Genomic DNA, 14,814 nt, shown 5'->3' with positions numbered 1-14,814 from the left:
CTTGGGCCCACTATTAGTTCACACTGCTGCGATGCGGGAACACTGCGAATATACTGCGAATCTACATGCCTCCCGGCGGCAGTTCACACTTCTCTATGCGAACTGCTGGGAGTGTCAGTGAAACGTTAATGACGTTTAGGGCAGCACAGTGGTGTAGTGGTTAGCACTCTCACCTAGCAGTAAGAAGGTCGCTGGTTCAAATCCCAACCACGACACTACCTGCTTGGAGTTTGCATGTTCTCCCTGTGCCTGCGTGGGTTTCCTCCGGGTACTCCGGTTTCCTCCCACAATCCAAAGACATGCAGGTAGGTTAATTGGCTTCTGTCCAAAATTTGCCCTAGTATATGAATGGGGACCTTGGATTGTGGGCTCCTTGAGGGTAGGGACCAATGTGAGTGTGCAATGTACAGGGATAGGGACAATTGTAGACACTCACTCAGGTTGAACTGGATGGACTGGTGTCTTTATTCAACCTAACAAACTATGAAACTATGAAACCTCCAAATCTCAGTGCGATCTGCAAACTCGGACAGGAATCGGATCGCATGGTGTGAACACCCATGCAATCCGATTCTGCTGCGGACCAAAAAAAGGGTTCTGTACGAGTTTGGGCCGGATGCGATGCGAATTCAGCCATACTATCTGTATGGCTGAAATCGCATTGCACAGAGATCGGATGTGATCTGCAGTGCGGTGCGAATCACATCCGATCTGGTACACCACAGCAGTGTGAACCCAGCCTAAAAGCCAGGGTCCCAGGCTGTGTAACACTGTCAGGTTTTCAGGACTCTACAGCTGTTGCCAAAAGTTGTGTATGACATAAATATGAATTTTCACAAAGTTTGCTGCCTCAGTTTTTATGATACCAATTTCCATATACTCCAGAATGTTATGAAGAGTCCCTTTTTGCTGTGAAAATGAACTTAATGCCATAAAAAAACATTTCCACTGCATTTGTGAAGAAGGCTTCAGGGTGCCCAAGAAAGCAAGCACCAGGACCGTCTCCTACAGTTGATTCAGTTGCGGGATTGGGGAACCACCAGTGCAGAGCTTGCTCAGGAATTGCAGCAGGCAGATGTGAGTGCATCTGCACGCTCAGTGAGGAGAAGTCTTTTGGTGGATCGTCTGGTGTCAAGAAGGGCACCAAAGAAGCCACTTCTTTCCTGGAAAAACATCAGGAACAGACTGATATTCTGCAAAAGGTACAGGGATTGGACTGCTGAGGACTGGGGTAAAGTCATTTTCTCGGATGAATCCTTTTTCCAATTTTTTTTTTTTTTTTTTTGGGGCATCTGGAACAAACCTTTCCCAGAGAAGAAAGGGTGAGCTCTACCATCAGTCCTGTGTCATGCCAGCAGTAAAGCATCCTGAGCTCATTCATGTGTGAGGTTGCTTCTTTGCCAAGGGAGTGGGCTCACTCACAATTTTGGCTAAGAAAACAGCCATAAATAAAAAATCCCCTGCCCCCCCCCCCCCGCCTTGGGTGCATGGCCAGGAAACACCCCAGACCTTTATCCCATTGAGAACTTGTGGTCAATCTTCAAAAAAAAAACACAAATTCTGACAAACTCTAGCAATGATTATGCAAGTAGAGGCTGCCATCAGTCAGGATGTGGCCCCCGAAGTTGGTTGACTGCATGCCAGGGTGAATTGCAGAGGTCTTGAAAAAGAAGGGTCAACACTGCAAATATTGACTCTTTGCATAAAGGTAATAAAATTGTCAATAAAAGACTTTGACACCTATGAAATGCTTGTAATTATACTTCAGTATACCATAGTAACATCTGACAAAAAAGGCCTAAAAACACTGAAGCAGCAGACTTTGTGAAAATTAATATTTGTGTCGTTGTCAAAACCCATGGCCACTGTTGTAGTGTGAGAGGAAAGTGCAGTAAAAGGAGTGCAGATTGCCAGGGAAATTTACTCATTACTATGCTGCTTCTCCTTTCACTGTCCAGTCACAGATTGGGGCAGGTCCAGGGCAACCTGGGATCAAAGAAAGTGGGTTGAATGATGCTGACCATCAGACTGGGGTCACCTACCAGAAAAAAAAATAAAAAGTGTTGTGAGGGAAATCTGTGGATTCAAAGTAAATATTGCCACCAAAAGCTTTTTTTGTTATTTTCGCTTGTTATTTTTGGTTGACATTCTGATTTAAATCTGCTTACAGTTTCATTGACCTAGCAATTTTGTTTATTGAAAACACTGCAATATAGGTAAGAATTTCCATTACAGTAATAAAATAACTTCGGTGATGACAGTTGGCTACAGTGACACTGGGATCATTCACTCATGCTGTGGTTTCCTTGTATACGGAAACATATTTTTTTTCTTTTATGTAGGTTTTTGTGAAACATATTCAGCCTCAAGATATATCAAATGGACATCAATACCAAAAGACTTTACTGGGTGAAATTCTTAGCATATCCTGCTTATTGCGTACCCCTGGTGTGGTAGAAAATCATGGATATTTTGTAAACCCATCACGTTCCAGCTCACAGGAGATAAAAGTCCAAGAATCAAATATCCACCAGGTAAAACAACACTTTCAGAGCCCAATTCACTAAAGTTTGCCAGCCTTTTTTTCTTCTTGTCGTAAACCAGATCAGAGAAAATGCACTTCATTTTGCAACCTGTTTTGAAAGCATTTCCCCAATGCTGGTAATCATCTGGGCTGGTATCCGCATAGCAGGGTCCACATGCCTACTGGTACTAAAGCCATAGGGGCCAACAGCCTGCATGGCTCAGAAGGAGAAAGATTTTACATGAACAATCTAAAGCAGAGTTTCTCAACCGGGGTTTTGCAGAACCCTAGGGTTCCCCAAGAGGTCCCCAGGGGTACCACCACCATCTACCCGTCAATCACAGGCATCTGACAGGTAGATCGCATGCTCACTGCCAACACATGCAGAGCGATGCAGGGAAGCATCTGTAATAGTGCTGGTTGTGGCATACTATTCCAGTCTGGCCCCTCCTGTCTATCCCAGGTGCTTGAATGTAACATGACATGGGATGCATGAGAGAGGAGGGGCCAGTGAGGAACAATGAGCCACAAACGGAGTTATCACAGACGCTTCCCTGATTTGCTCTGCATATGAAGAAAACTGCTACCGTAATGTGCCCTGTTGTTTGCCCAAAATTTAGCATCTGTGCAGAAAATTACAAACATTAAATAGGTACATTTTAATATTTATTTTAATTAATACTATTTAAAAAAAAAAATGGTTGTTATATCAACAGCTTGCTTGATCACACCAGTGTTCTGTGAGCTATAGATGTGAATGTTCTTTCTGGGGTTCCCTGAGATCTCAAGCTTTTTTCCAAGGGTTCTTCCAGGGTAAAACGTTTGAGAAACTCTATTCTAAAGCAATCGTAGCACTTAGGCTCTTTTCACACGGGGTGGACTGTTGCGATCAGCAGGGGATCTCTGAACTGATCCCCCGCTGATCAGAGCAGAGCGGGTGGATTACACATCCGTGCCCACTCTGCTCTATGGAGGACCGGGAGTAAGCGAACTCCACGGCTACCCCCAATCCACTCCACCTAAACGGAGGAGATTGGAGTCCTTTTATGCCGGGTACACATGATCGGAAATTCTGCCAGCAAAAGATCGATGAGAGCTTTTGGTTGGAAAATGCGACTTTGTGTATGCTCCATCGGACTTTTGCTGGCCGAATTCCAGTCAGCAAAAGATTCCAATCGTCTGCAGCAATTCCTACGCATGCTCAGAAACAATTCGATGCATGCTTGGAAGCATTGAACTTCATTTTCTCGGCTCGTCGTAGTGTTGTACGTCACCGCATTCTTGACGGTCAAAAGTTCAGTGAACTTTTGTGTGACCATGTGTATGCAAGCCAAGCTTGAGCGGAATTCCGGCGGAAAAGCCATCCAAGATTTTAACGGAAAATCGCTTGTGTGTGCGCGGCATTACATGTTTTTTAGCCGGCTTGGGAGTAGGAAGGTGTAAACGGACATCGGTCCATAGGAATACATGGACCTTCCGGTTAGGTCTGCCTGAAAAACTGACAGGCAGATCTAATCGCATCAGCTGCGTGATAGGGGGACCTTACACATTATTGTTACGCTCAGTGAAGATGCTTTGTGAATTGGGTGTGACATTTGCATTGTGTTACATTGTGATAATATCACTTTATATGCAATTTTTCACATGCAGCATTGTAGCTTGATGAATCAGAACCATTGTGTTCTTCAAATCGGAAATGCATAAGTTCAACACACTGTTCATTAATTTTCTGATTCTTAGTAACCTGTGAATGTTTTGTATAGAAGATTTTAGGGCTCTTTTTAAACAACAGAATAAGTTCAAATATGTGGAAACATGGAATTTGGTTTAAAGACTGATCATTTTTGGTTAGCTGCATATTGTATGTAACTATTTACTTATTAAATACAATCTTTTGTAATTTCTCTCTTGATCAGTTCATGGCTCAGTTTCATGAGAAGATTCATCAGCTTTTGAAGAACCTCCTTCAGTTATCTGCAGATACCAAGCACCAAATCTTGTTATGGCTAGGGAACTGTCTACATGCCAATGCTGGTCGTGCTAAAATTTGGGCAAGTCAGGTGCCTGAAATTTTCCTTCAGACCTATGCTTCCGATAGTTTCTTTTTAAACTTGGGTGCTGCCTTACTTCGCTTGTGCCAGCCTTTTTGTAAGCCAAAATCTGCTCGCTTGCTAACATTTAACTCCACTTACTGTGCTCTGCGGGAGATCAATGAAGAGGAACGAAGGACCTGGAATGTCCACATGAAGGGTGAGCACAGACAATGTAGAAGTTATTCTCTTTTTCATTATTGGAGATGCTGTATCTAGTGTTGTATTTCTTATATAAGAATGGTGATATCTATCTTAAGCTGGCCGTACACATAAAGGTTTCTCCATAGACATCCATAGATTTCCTCAACCATACTAAACAGTGTGTATTGATGAATCTCCAGATGCCATCTATTGCTTGGGACACCCAGCTCTCAAAATACCCGAAAAATGACTGCAGCTGATTGACTATAGTCAATGTTCAGCCAACTTTTTTTGTCAAGATAGGTGATATCATGCAGAATGGGTTGTAATGGATTTCTCCTCTAATTACTGTTCTAGTGTCAACCCACAATTTGGGATTTTCCTTTACTTTCACTTTGATGATTACAATGAAGAGGACTAATCTCCTAAACAGGGAGCAATTAAAACTGAAAGGCGTTCTAATCCCTCTCCTCTCTATCCAATTCTAAATAAAAAGAATGTTGCCTTTAGTTACACTTAAAGTAGAACTTTGGGCAACTTTTTTTTTTTTTTTCCGGATAGAGCAAGAGAGGGTTATAACCCCTTTCATTTTTTATTTTTTTCCGCCAGCTTCATCCCATTGTGGAGATTTCATTTCTATCCTATAGCCAAACAAGAATTGAGAGGAAATCTCTGCAAATTAAGGGAAATCCTTGGGGTCCCAGGGTCACCAGAACTAGTGTCCCCATTGGAAGATTTCCTCTCTATTACTTTTCTGGAGACAACCCAAAATGTAGGGTTTTCTTTTACTTTCAATGATAATGGTTACCAGGACAAACGGAGAGGGCATATCTATCTCCCTAATGGGTAAACAGACAGCAATAAAAACTGACAAGCATTTTTTTTTTTTTTTTTATCAATAACAATTTTATTCAAAGTTTTGGCAGATACATGGAAAATGCATAACGTAGTCTTCAAAACATGAGCAATTCACTTTCTAAACTGACATGACTATTACTGAGGCTTGTAGCCTCTGATTATCTAATAGCCCTGTATCTTTCTTTTGTAACAAGCTAACTCAACTGTTGTATACAAAGTAGCTATCAGCTAAACATATTCGCATAGTAAATAGCAAACGAGAGTCCGGGCAAAAACTGACAAGCATTTTAATCCCTCTGCACTCTATCCAAAACCTACAAAAAAAAATATTATACTTCAATTCCTACGAAAGAAAAACTAAACTGTTTTAACATTTCAAGTTAAAAAAAAAAAAAAATGTTTCTTTATACCTACCCAATCCTTACCCTTCTTACCTAATGTGCCCTCATTCCCTATATAATTAACTTTGCCATTTTTCTTCTCCATATAGGACTCGACAAAGAGACTTGTTTGATTCCAACAGCCGATGACCAGCAACCAGACTTTCCTCCGACCTTCAACTTAGTGACAGAAAACTTGGTGCTCACGCAGTACACACTTCATTTAGGCTTTCACAGGTACATGAAAAATAGCTTTTCATTTGGCCATAGGGTGAGGGAAATGGTGCAACAATTATGTAGCTGCTGCAAATGATTCAAACAACATGCCCTCAAATTGTGGCTTAAGAAGTGTTTTGTCTTTCAGTAATTTTTGTTCATCCGCACTGTATGGAATTGTTGGTTTGGGTTAAAATAAAAGTGAATTAAAAGCATTGTAAGCAAGATCACGATCTTTAGTAACTAAATAGCTGTGCTGTTACATTTTTCTTTATTGGTTTCAGTTAAAGCGGAGCTCCACCCTAAAGTGGAACTTTCGCTCATTGGAACCCTCCCCCCCTCCGGTGCCACGATTGGCACCTTTCAGGGGGAAGGGGGGGGGTGCAGATACCTGTATAGTACAGGTATTTGCACCCATTTCTGGCATAGATAGCCGCAGATTCTGCGGGTATTTACGCCACTTCCTGCGGGTCCCCCCCTGTCTGCTGGGAAACACACGGATCCCAGAGACAGTGGGGACCATTCTCATTGCGCGGTGCAACTCGCGCATGCGCAGTAGGGCACCGGGAAGTGAAGCCGCAAGGCTTCACTTCCTGATTCCCATACTGAAGATGGTGGCGGCAGCACCCGAGAGCCGATTGAGTCAGCAGCTGCAGTATTTGTAGCTGCTGACTTTTAAAAACAAAAAACGGTGGAACTCCCGCTTTAATAAGGAATGCACTGCTGCATTGTTCTGTGTGAATCTTCTAATACAGCTGAAAATGTTTTGTATTATTTTAAGGCTGTGTAGGATTGTGAATAAAATGCTTACTTTAATGCTGATTTCAGGTTGCATGAGCAAATGGTAAAAGTGAACCAAAGCCTGCACAGACTGCAAGGAGCATGGAGAGATGCCCAGCAGAATGGCAGCCCTGGTGCAGAGAACCTAAGAGAACAGTTTGAACGCCTTATGACAATTTATTTGTGCTTGAAAGCATCTCTAAGTGAACCTCAGACCCTACAGAACTGCCTCCATCTACAAGTCTCTACTGCAGTCCTGCTTGTGCAAATCGCATTGGGTAATCGAGGCACAGAACTGATTCCACTCGCCTTTCCTCTGCAGGATGTACAGCACAGTGCCCTGGCCTATGTACCAGGTAACATTCTCTAATATGTGAGTAGCTGCAATTTAAAGTGCTGCAACTTCCACTGACCTTTCTTTCAGTTAACCTGTTTTGAGACAAAGAGTGCCTTAGGTAATAGTGTTGAAGTGCAGGTGTCTTGTGGTGTTTGATCATACCTGATCCCTGCATCCTCAAGGAGGTCTTAGATGCTAATCTCCCGCTGTACACAGGATCTTAGCCTCTTTCCAAGTTCATATTAAAGTGTTTCTAACTCTCTGCATTAAGTAAAAAACCTTTCTGTATGCAGAGTTCCCCCAGCCTCCTCCTTATACTTAACTGAGCCCAATCTCAATCCAGTGCTGTGGGCGAGAGCAGAGGCTTTGTTGGCTTTCTCTCTCCTTACTGGACAGAGGCAGCAGCTGGAGCCATTTGCAGCCATTTAGAGGGGGGAGGAGTGGAGCCGCAAACTATGGGTCAATGGAGAGGGATCAGCTGGATCAGTGTCACCTCAGGATCGAGTCTGCACAAGTGCCCCAGAGCAAGCTGCTTGTTTTCAGGTGCACTTTTCAGGGGAGAGGCACCATGAGCGCCAGCAGGGAATCTCAGAAGGAGAGGATTGCACTGCTCTGTGCAAAACCACAAGTATAACATGTTTTGTTATTTAAAAAAAAAATAGGTTTACTATCAATTTAAGCCTTGTCCCAACCTCAGTCACTCACATGTCAAATGCCAGAGTTTTAGTGGACAGGCACAAAGTCAGGAAGTGACTATTTAGCTGCCGTTGTTTTCAAGATCTTTACTGTCCTACTGAGTTTTAATATTTCTGCATAACTTTGGTACTTATTTTTTCCTTTCATCTACCAGCTCAGGCAGAAAAATGATTGAGAAGAGCTAGGCCAAATTTTAATCTTCTGTTCTATCCTTGATCCTTTTAGCCTGTTTTGAATGCGTTGCAGTTACTCTCTTTCTTTTACCTTATAAGAGGAAAGTAGTGCTTTTCAGCGAGCATGTGTTGAAAGTTATTGTAATATTTACCCTAATTTCCCATCTATTAATATACGAGTTTGACATTTTTGTACATGCTTGCTTTTAATATTTTGTTGTTGTATTAAATGTAGAGTTCCTCTACAGGGGGCTCTGTGCTATCACTCTGGCATCACTATGCTTTCCTGACACACAGCTAGTGCATTCTTTCAGTGGGTTGGGTGACATGTAGACTCATGTTGTAAGAACAGTGGCGGCTGGTGCTCAAATTTTTTTTGGGGGCTGGGGGGCGCAAGCAAACTGAAAAATACTCAACCCCCCATCAATTGCAGCCTCACTGTGCCCATCAAATGCAGCCATTGTGCACATCATATGCAGCCACTTGTGCCCGTCAAATGCAGCCACTTACCCTGGCAATAAAAAAATTGCCAGGTTAAGTGGCTGCTCGGGGCTCGCAGCTGCTGGCACTAGCACACACACACCCTCGGGGCTCGCAGCTGGAACTCTCACCCCCGTGCGGGTACTCACTTTTGTTTTCCAGCGGTTTGGACATTTAATGGCTGTGTGTTGAGTTATTTTGAGGGGACACCAAATTTACACTGTTATACAAGCTGTACACTCACTACTTTACATTGTAGAAAAGTGTTATTTCTTCAGTGTTGTCACATGAAAAGATATAATAAAATATTTACAAAATTGTGAGGGGTGTAATCACTTTTGTGAGATGCTGTGTGGCACTATAACTTTCACACAAACCAATAATAATTAAATTTGTGATTTTTTTTTTTACCAGACATGTAGTAGAATACATTTTTGCCAACATTTTTGAAGAAATTAGATTTTTTTTTTTTACTTTTATTTTTTTTTTTTACTTTTTTTTTTAATTGGATATGATTTATAGCAGAAAGTAAAAATTATACATATATAATTTTTTTTTGTTTGTTTTTATATTGCAAAAAAAAAAAACAGTGGTTATCAAATACCACCAAAAGAAAGCTCTGTTTTGTGTGAAAATATGTGTGTGTGTGTATATATGTGTGTGTGTGTGTATATATAATATATATATGTGTGTGTGTGTGTGTGTGTGTGTATGTATGTATATATATATATATATATATATATATATATATATATATATATATATATATATATATATATATATAATATAACGTTGCGATTTTCTTATTAAAGAAAAGTGAAAGAACCTGTCTGAAGCTTTTGTAAGCTCTCGCGAGCATGGGCTCTCCTAACCCACTTATATTGAATAGGATTTCTGCTGACCCAATGATATGTAACCTTTCCAACAAATCCCCACGTCTCATTCCTCCATCACAACTGGCATGTCTTCTGTTGGCAGCTGTGACAGAGGAAGGAAGGATGGGCAATCATGGAGAGTGTTGTTATTCTTTACAATATATTTTATGTCATCCAACGCCAACAGACATCAGCAGAAATCATAAAAATATTTGTTGGGATTTAGTGCGACAAATATTCTGCATTTTTTTTTTAACAGAGTTCTTCGCTGATAATCTTGGTGATTTTTTCATCTTCCTGAGACGGTTTGCAGATGAAGTTTTGGAAACGGCAGCTGAATCTTTAGAACAGATACTGGACTTTATTACAGTGTTCTTAGGCAATATTGAAAGGTAAGAATGCCAGGAAATATGGAAAGTGTTACTGCCCTGGACAGGAATAGTATAAAGTTTTCTGTATTATCAATGTTTAGGAAATGTATTTTAGCTTTTAAGGAGCCTGTCACTCAAACACAATGTCTTTTATATTATTAGGATGTACAGTTTGTGCTTTATTTGTAATTAATATTGCCCCATGTGGGTTATAATTCTGTTACTTAGAGTGTAAACCCTTCCATATACCCATTGAAGCGACTGGCCTCAGATGATGCACGGAGATGAAACAAATCCTCTTACATAAGTTGTACCTGTTTACCTGCTGTCTTATCTACAACCATTAAAACTGCAGAATTTATAAAGCTTGTCTGAGCTGTCAGAATAAAGGGGGCAGAGAGATAAAATTACACTCTTCAGATCTCAGTGAGAAGAGATGAGTGCTGATTGGAGGGAAGCAACAGCCCAACACACACACACACACACACACACACACACACACACACACACACACACACACACACACACACACACACACACACACACACACACACACACACACACACACACACACACACACACACACCTACCTTTCACACAGGAACAGAGCTGAGGCTGTCAATCAGCTGGGGCTCCCTCCCATGTCACCATTTTTCTCTTGGTGTCAGGAAAACTTGTCATAAGTGACTCATGCTGATAGCAGAGGAATGAAGCAGCAGACAGAAATTACACTTTGCTTTGATATTTCATATCTGAGGTGTGCAACCACTTTAAGGCAAAACATGAAACTGATGAAATGCATATATAAGGCAGCTGTTTTACCTGCCGAAGAACTTGTTTTTCTTTTCTTCCAGCCGGATATTTACATAGCTCTGCCACTTAGTACAGCTCTGTCTGGCAAAGCAGGAGACATTTTTGATGCTTTTTTTTTTTTTTTTTTTTTTTTTTTTTTTAAGCAGTAACACTTACAGGTCTTTTCCCGTCCCCAGCCAGTGACTGGTCATTGAGAGGAGAAGCAGCAGACTGATGAGTCACTCTGCTCTCTCCTTCTACCAGCATGTTCTTTCATGAGTACTGAAGCACAGCTCCTTATCAATCTCAACTATAAATCATGGGAAATAAATACTGCATAAAGGTTGGGGCATATCTTTTTCATCAGCTTTAGTTGTAGTTCACTTGTAATTGTACGTGCTGTATATACTGCATGAAATTTACCTTCAAAACAACCAAAAGTGGACATTCAAAATTAGTGAGTCCCATCTACAATGAAAGGAAAGAAGGTACTCCCAAGTGCCGCACATCTCTCAAAACCCTGTGTGGATGATGAGCCCAGGCGCCCTGCAGGCCATGCCCCTGATGTGTAATGCCCCGCCCACAGGGCTTAGTCACGGAGGTGGAGATTCCACAGATAGGAGGAGAATAAGTACATCATTGAGATCCATGAGATTTTTTATATTTTTCTCTGATATTTTTCTTTGATCTTTTTGATTTTATCTGTTATAGAATAAACTTAAAGTGGTGTTGCCACCAAAAATATAACTTAAGTTGTATGTGCAGCATAGGGTCTTAATAAAATTAATTGGATAACAAAAACATTTTTTACTTACCTATTTCTTGCTGTTGCTAGGTGGTCCCACGAAATCTGCCTCTTCCATTGCCCGGGCTAAAAACGTCACTTCCCTCGGCAGCCCGGCTCGCTAAGGCTCCTGGGAGAAGTGTGTCACCATTTCCCAGGATGCCTTGAGCATCACAGAGGGCTACAATCGTGTTATTTCCCGTTGTCATGGCAACCGGACCTGTTGACGCCGCTTGATATTGCGCTTACTGCGCATGCGCGAGATCTTTAATCGAAGGGGCGGTGCATGCTGGTCTTTTAGCAGTACACTCTCCCGGAAGAGGATGCCTGTGGGCTTCACATGCCCACAGGCAAAATGACAACCGTCAGGAGACGGTTTTATAAAATCTTTTCGGATGAGAAAACGGCAGTCTTATATTTAATACTAATAATGATTGTCAGTATGCCCAAAAAAAAAAAAAAGGATAAAGACAGTGGAATCCCGCTTTAACCCAATAACATTTTAATACACTGCAGGACTTCCCGTTATAAATTTTTAGATGAAGGGGGTTTCCTACTCTGAGAATGTCACCCCCCCCCCCCCCCCCCCATTCTCTGGCTGCTTTTGCTTTTTTTTTTTTTTTTTTTTTATTCTTTATAGAGTTTTTTGTATAGTGCACATTTTTTTTTTTCAGATGGTTTGCTGACACAATTCTCAGGGTGTCTTTGGTCCTGTGTCCTTTTGGATGCCTGTGTGCTCTTTGGAGGCAGCTGAAAACAGCTGTATGTCAGATGTTCATGCCTTGCTGTTTCTGTATCTAGCTGACAAGCGCCTGATACACATTGTTCCTTTTATTAAGCATCAGTAGTTATTTTCCCTCTGTGGGCGGCATCTCCATCTCCATGACTAAGCCCCATGGGCGGTGCGAAACAAGTCAGAGGCATGGTCTATATGGAGCCTGGACTGAGGCTGCTCTTGCCTTTCACACAGGGTTTTGAGAGATGTGTGGTACGCGTGACTAATCCTTTTTTCCTTTGCTTGTATCTATTGAGCTGATATCAGCTCTTTTCCCTGCCTGCACTCCCAGTAGTCGTTGGCGGACGAAGATTGGCATGAGCCTGGGGTGTCACCCCTTCTCTTTGTATGGGTATACAGCTACTATGGTTCAATAGCTCATCTTGGAACAAGGCCATAACATTCATGGTCACACATCTAATATTGAGTAGGTCCCCCTTTTGCCACCAACACAGACTTGACCCATCAAGGCATGGACTTCACTAGACAAAGCATTACACTGCCTCTGCCGGCCTGCTTTCTGCCCATAGTGCATCCTGGTGCCATCTCTTCCCTAGGTAAGCGACTCACGCTTACCCAACTATTTACATAATATAAAAGAAAATTGCTCTGTGGTGCAGTTTTGATGCTCATGTTCCCATTGTAGGCACTTTTGGCAGTAGACATGGGTCAGCCTTCCCCCTCCTTGCTTGTCTGCAGCTACACTGCCTCATTTGCAGCAAAATGCTAAGCACTGTGTTCTGACACCTTTCTATCAGAACGACCATGAACTTATTCAGAAATTTAACAGTAGCTCTTGTATTGTATGAGACTATATGGGCCAGCCTTCATCTCCCATGTGCATCAAAGAGCCTTGGCCGCCCATGACCCTGTTGCTGTTTTTCTTTTCCTTGGACCACTTTTTTAAGGTCCTGCTCACTGCAGACCGGGAATATTTGGCCAGAGCGACCTTTTCATAAACCCATGCTGATTACTAATAATGATATTGTTTTCATCAGCAAATTCTTGGATATGGTCCCTTATCCCCTCATATAGTTTACATACTACTGATATTAGACTGACAGGCCTGTAGTTTCCAGCAATATCCCGTAAGAGCTGCAGTTTTGGAGATGCTCTGACCCAGTCATCTAGCCATTACAATTTGGCCCTTGTCAGAGTTGCTCAAATCCTTATGCCTAATATATCCAACCCTTTTTCAGATGCCATTGTAATGCGATAATCAATGTTATTCATTTTACATTTCAGTGGTCATAATGTTATGGTTGATCAGTGTATGTATATGTGAAAGGAGGAAGTGGTCCAAGCTCGTTTGGCTGTACTTCACCTGTGGATCACATCACAGGAGTGCAGATTGTTTTGCATTCCTGTGACTTGTTTTCAGCAGACAGGCTGAAGCCGGATGTCGGCTAATGTCACAGAGCCAGTCCAGGTTTGGGAAAAATCGTGATCATATGGTCGTAATCCACCCACATGCCTGGATCGGTACCCAGCTCAGTCTCCCGTCAAGCTGCTGAGAGCCTGATCTGGCTGCTCCCACCCCTTCACAGCCCAGCGCTCCAGTGAGTGGGGAGGGTTGGAGCAAAGCAGAGAGCCGGTGATTGGCAGTCACCAACTCTCTCTGCTCACAGAGCACTGAGAACCGAGCAATCAGCAGTATTTGATCGCTCGGTTCTCAGCCTTAGAGCCTGTGGGGGACAGATGCTGCATACACCTAGGTTAGTATGATTTAGTGTTGAAAATATATTTATTGAACATTTCAAGTAAAAACAATAATAGACAGTAACCTTCATGAAGCAAATACAAGCAGGAACAGTAACAGGACTACATTTATGAATGGACGGCTAACGACTATCAACCACAGTCGGCCCCGTCGGAAAGTTTGGAAAACAGGGAAAACAGCCTGTTCCCGATCCACAAGGCCACAGTAGGGAAAAAATACTCATGGGTTACTACATGAGACAACGTGTAATTAGCATTACGAAGAAGACAGAAAGAAAGAGAGAAAAGAAAGGGAAGAGAGGAGCAAAAGAAAGAGGAACAGAGTGATACAGGGAAAAATGAATATCAAGATGAGAGGAGAGGGAAAAGGGGGGAAGGGGAAGGGATACGGGTAGGGGGGGGGGAAGGGTAGGAGAGAGCCCACAGCGTCCTTATGCATTCAAAATTTGTTCCATTAAGGTGTCAGAGGAAGAGAAGCGGAGCCAGATCGACCATTGAGATATAAACTTGGTGTAAGTGTCATTGTCCAGTGCCAACATCTCCTCCATTCTCATGGTGTCATTCATAATGGATACCCACCGTGACAATGGGGGGGTAGTCGTCGTCTTCCAATAAGCAGGTATCAGCTGCCTAGCAGAGGACATAAAAAAACGAAGCAATCTTTGTCTCTGCGATTTAATAGACCCGGGCAATATTGAGAGTAATGCAATTTTCGGAGAGATAGGAACTGGAGTATCAGCTAGAAGATTATAACATTCAAAAACCTGTGTCCAGAAGGGGCGGATCCTCTCACAGTCCCACCAGACATGTAGATAGGTTC

At 42.3% G+C, this 14,814-nt stretch overlaps 1 protein-coding gene across 1 annotated transcript in view; it reads left to right on the top strand.

Moving 5' to 3' along the window:
• UBE4A (ubiquitination factor E4A) overlaps positions 1–14,814 on the top strand; it is a 66,756-nt gene that overhangs the window by 29,341 nt on the left and 22,601 nt on the right. Inside the window, exons 8-12 of the mRNA XM_077456887.1 lie at positions 2,343–2,534; positions 4,441–4,774; positions 6,107–6,233; positions 7,041–7,348; positions 9,813–9,945. Coding sequence (XP_077313013.1) covers positions 2,343–2,534; positions 4,441–4,774; positions 6,107–6,233; positions 7,041–7,348; positions 9,813–9,945 — 1,094 coding nt within the window. The remainder of the gene's footprint in view (positions 1–2,342; positions 2,535–4,440; positions 4,775–6,106; positions 6,234–7,040; positions 7,349–9,812; positions 9,946–14,814) is intronic.

This window comes from Lithobates pipiens, unplaced genomic scaffold (genome assembly GCF_037356315.1).
Source record: "Lithobates pipiens isolate NorthernLeopardFrog02 unplaced genomic scaffold, aLitPip1_a1.2 Scaffold_27, whole genome shotgun sequence".
Lineage (NCBI taxonomy): Eukaryota > Metazoa > Chordata > Amphibia > Anura > Ranidae > Lithobates > Lithobates pipiens.
Note: the sequence above shows the minus strand (reverse complement) of the source record. Positions and strands in the feature narration are given on the sequence as shown.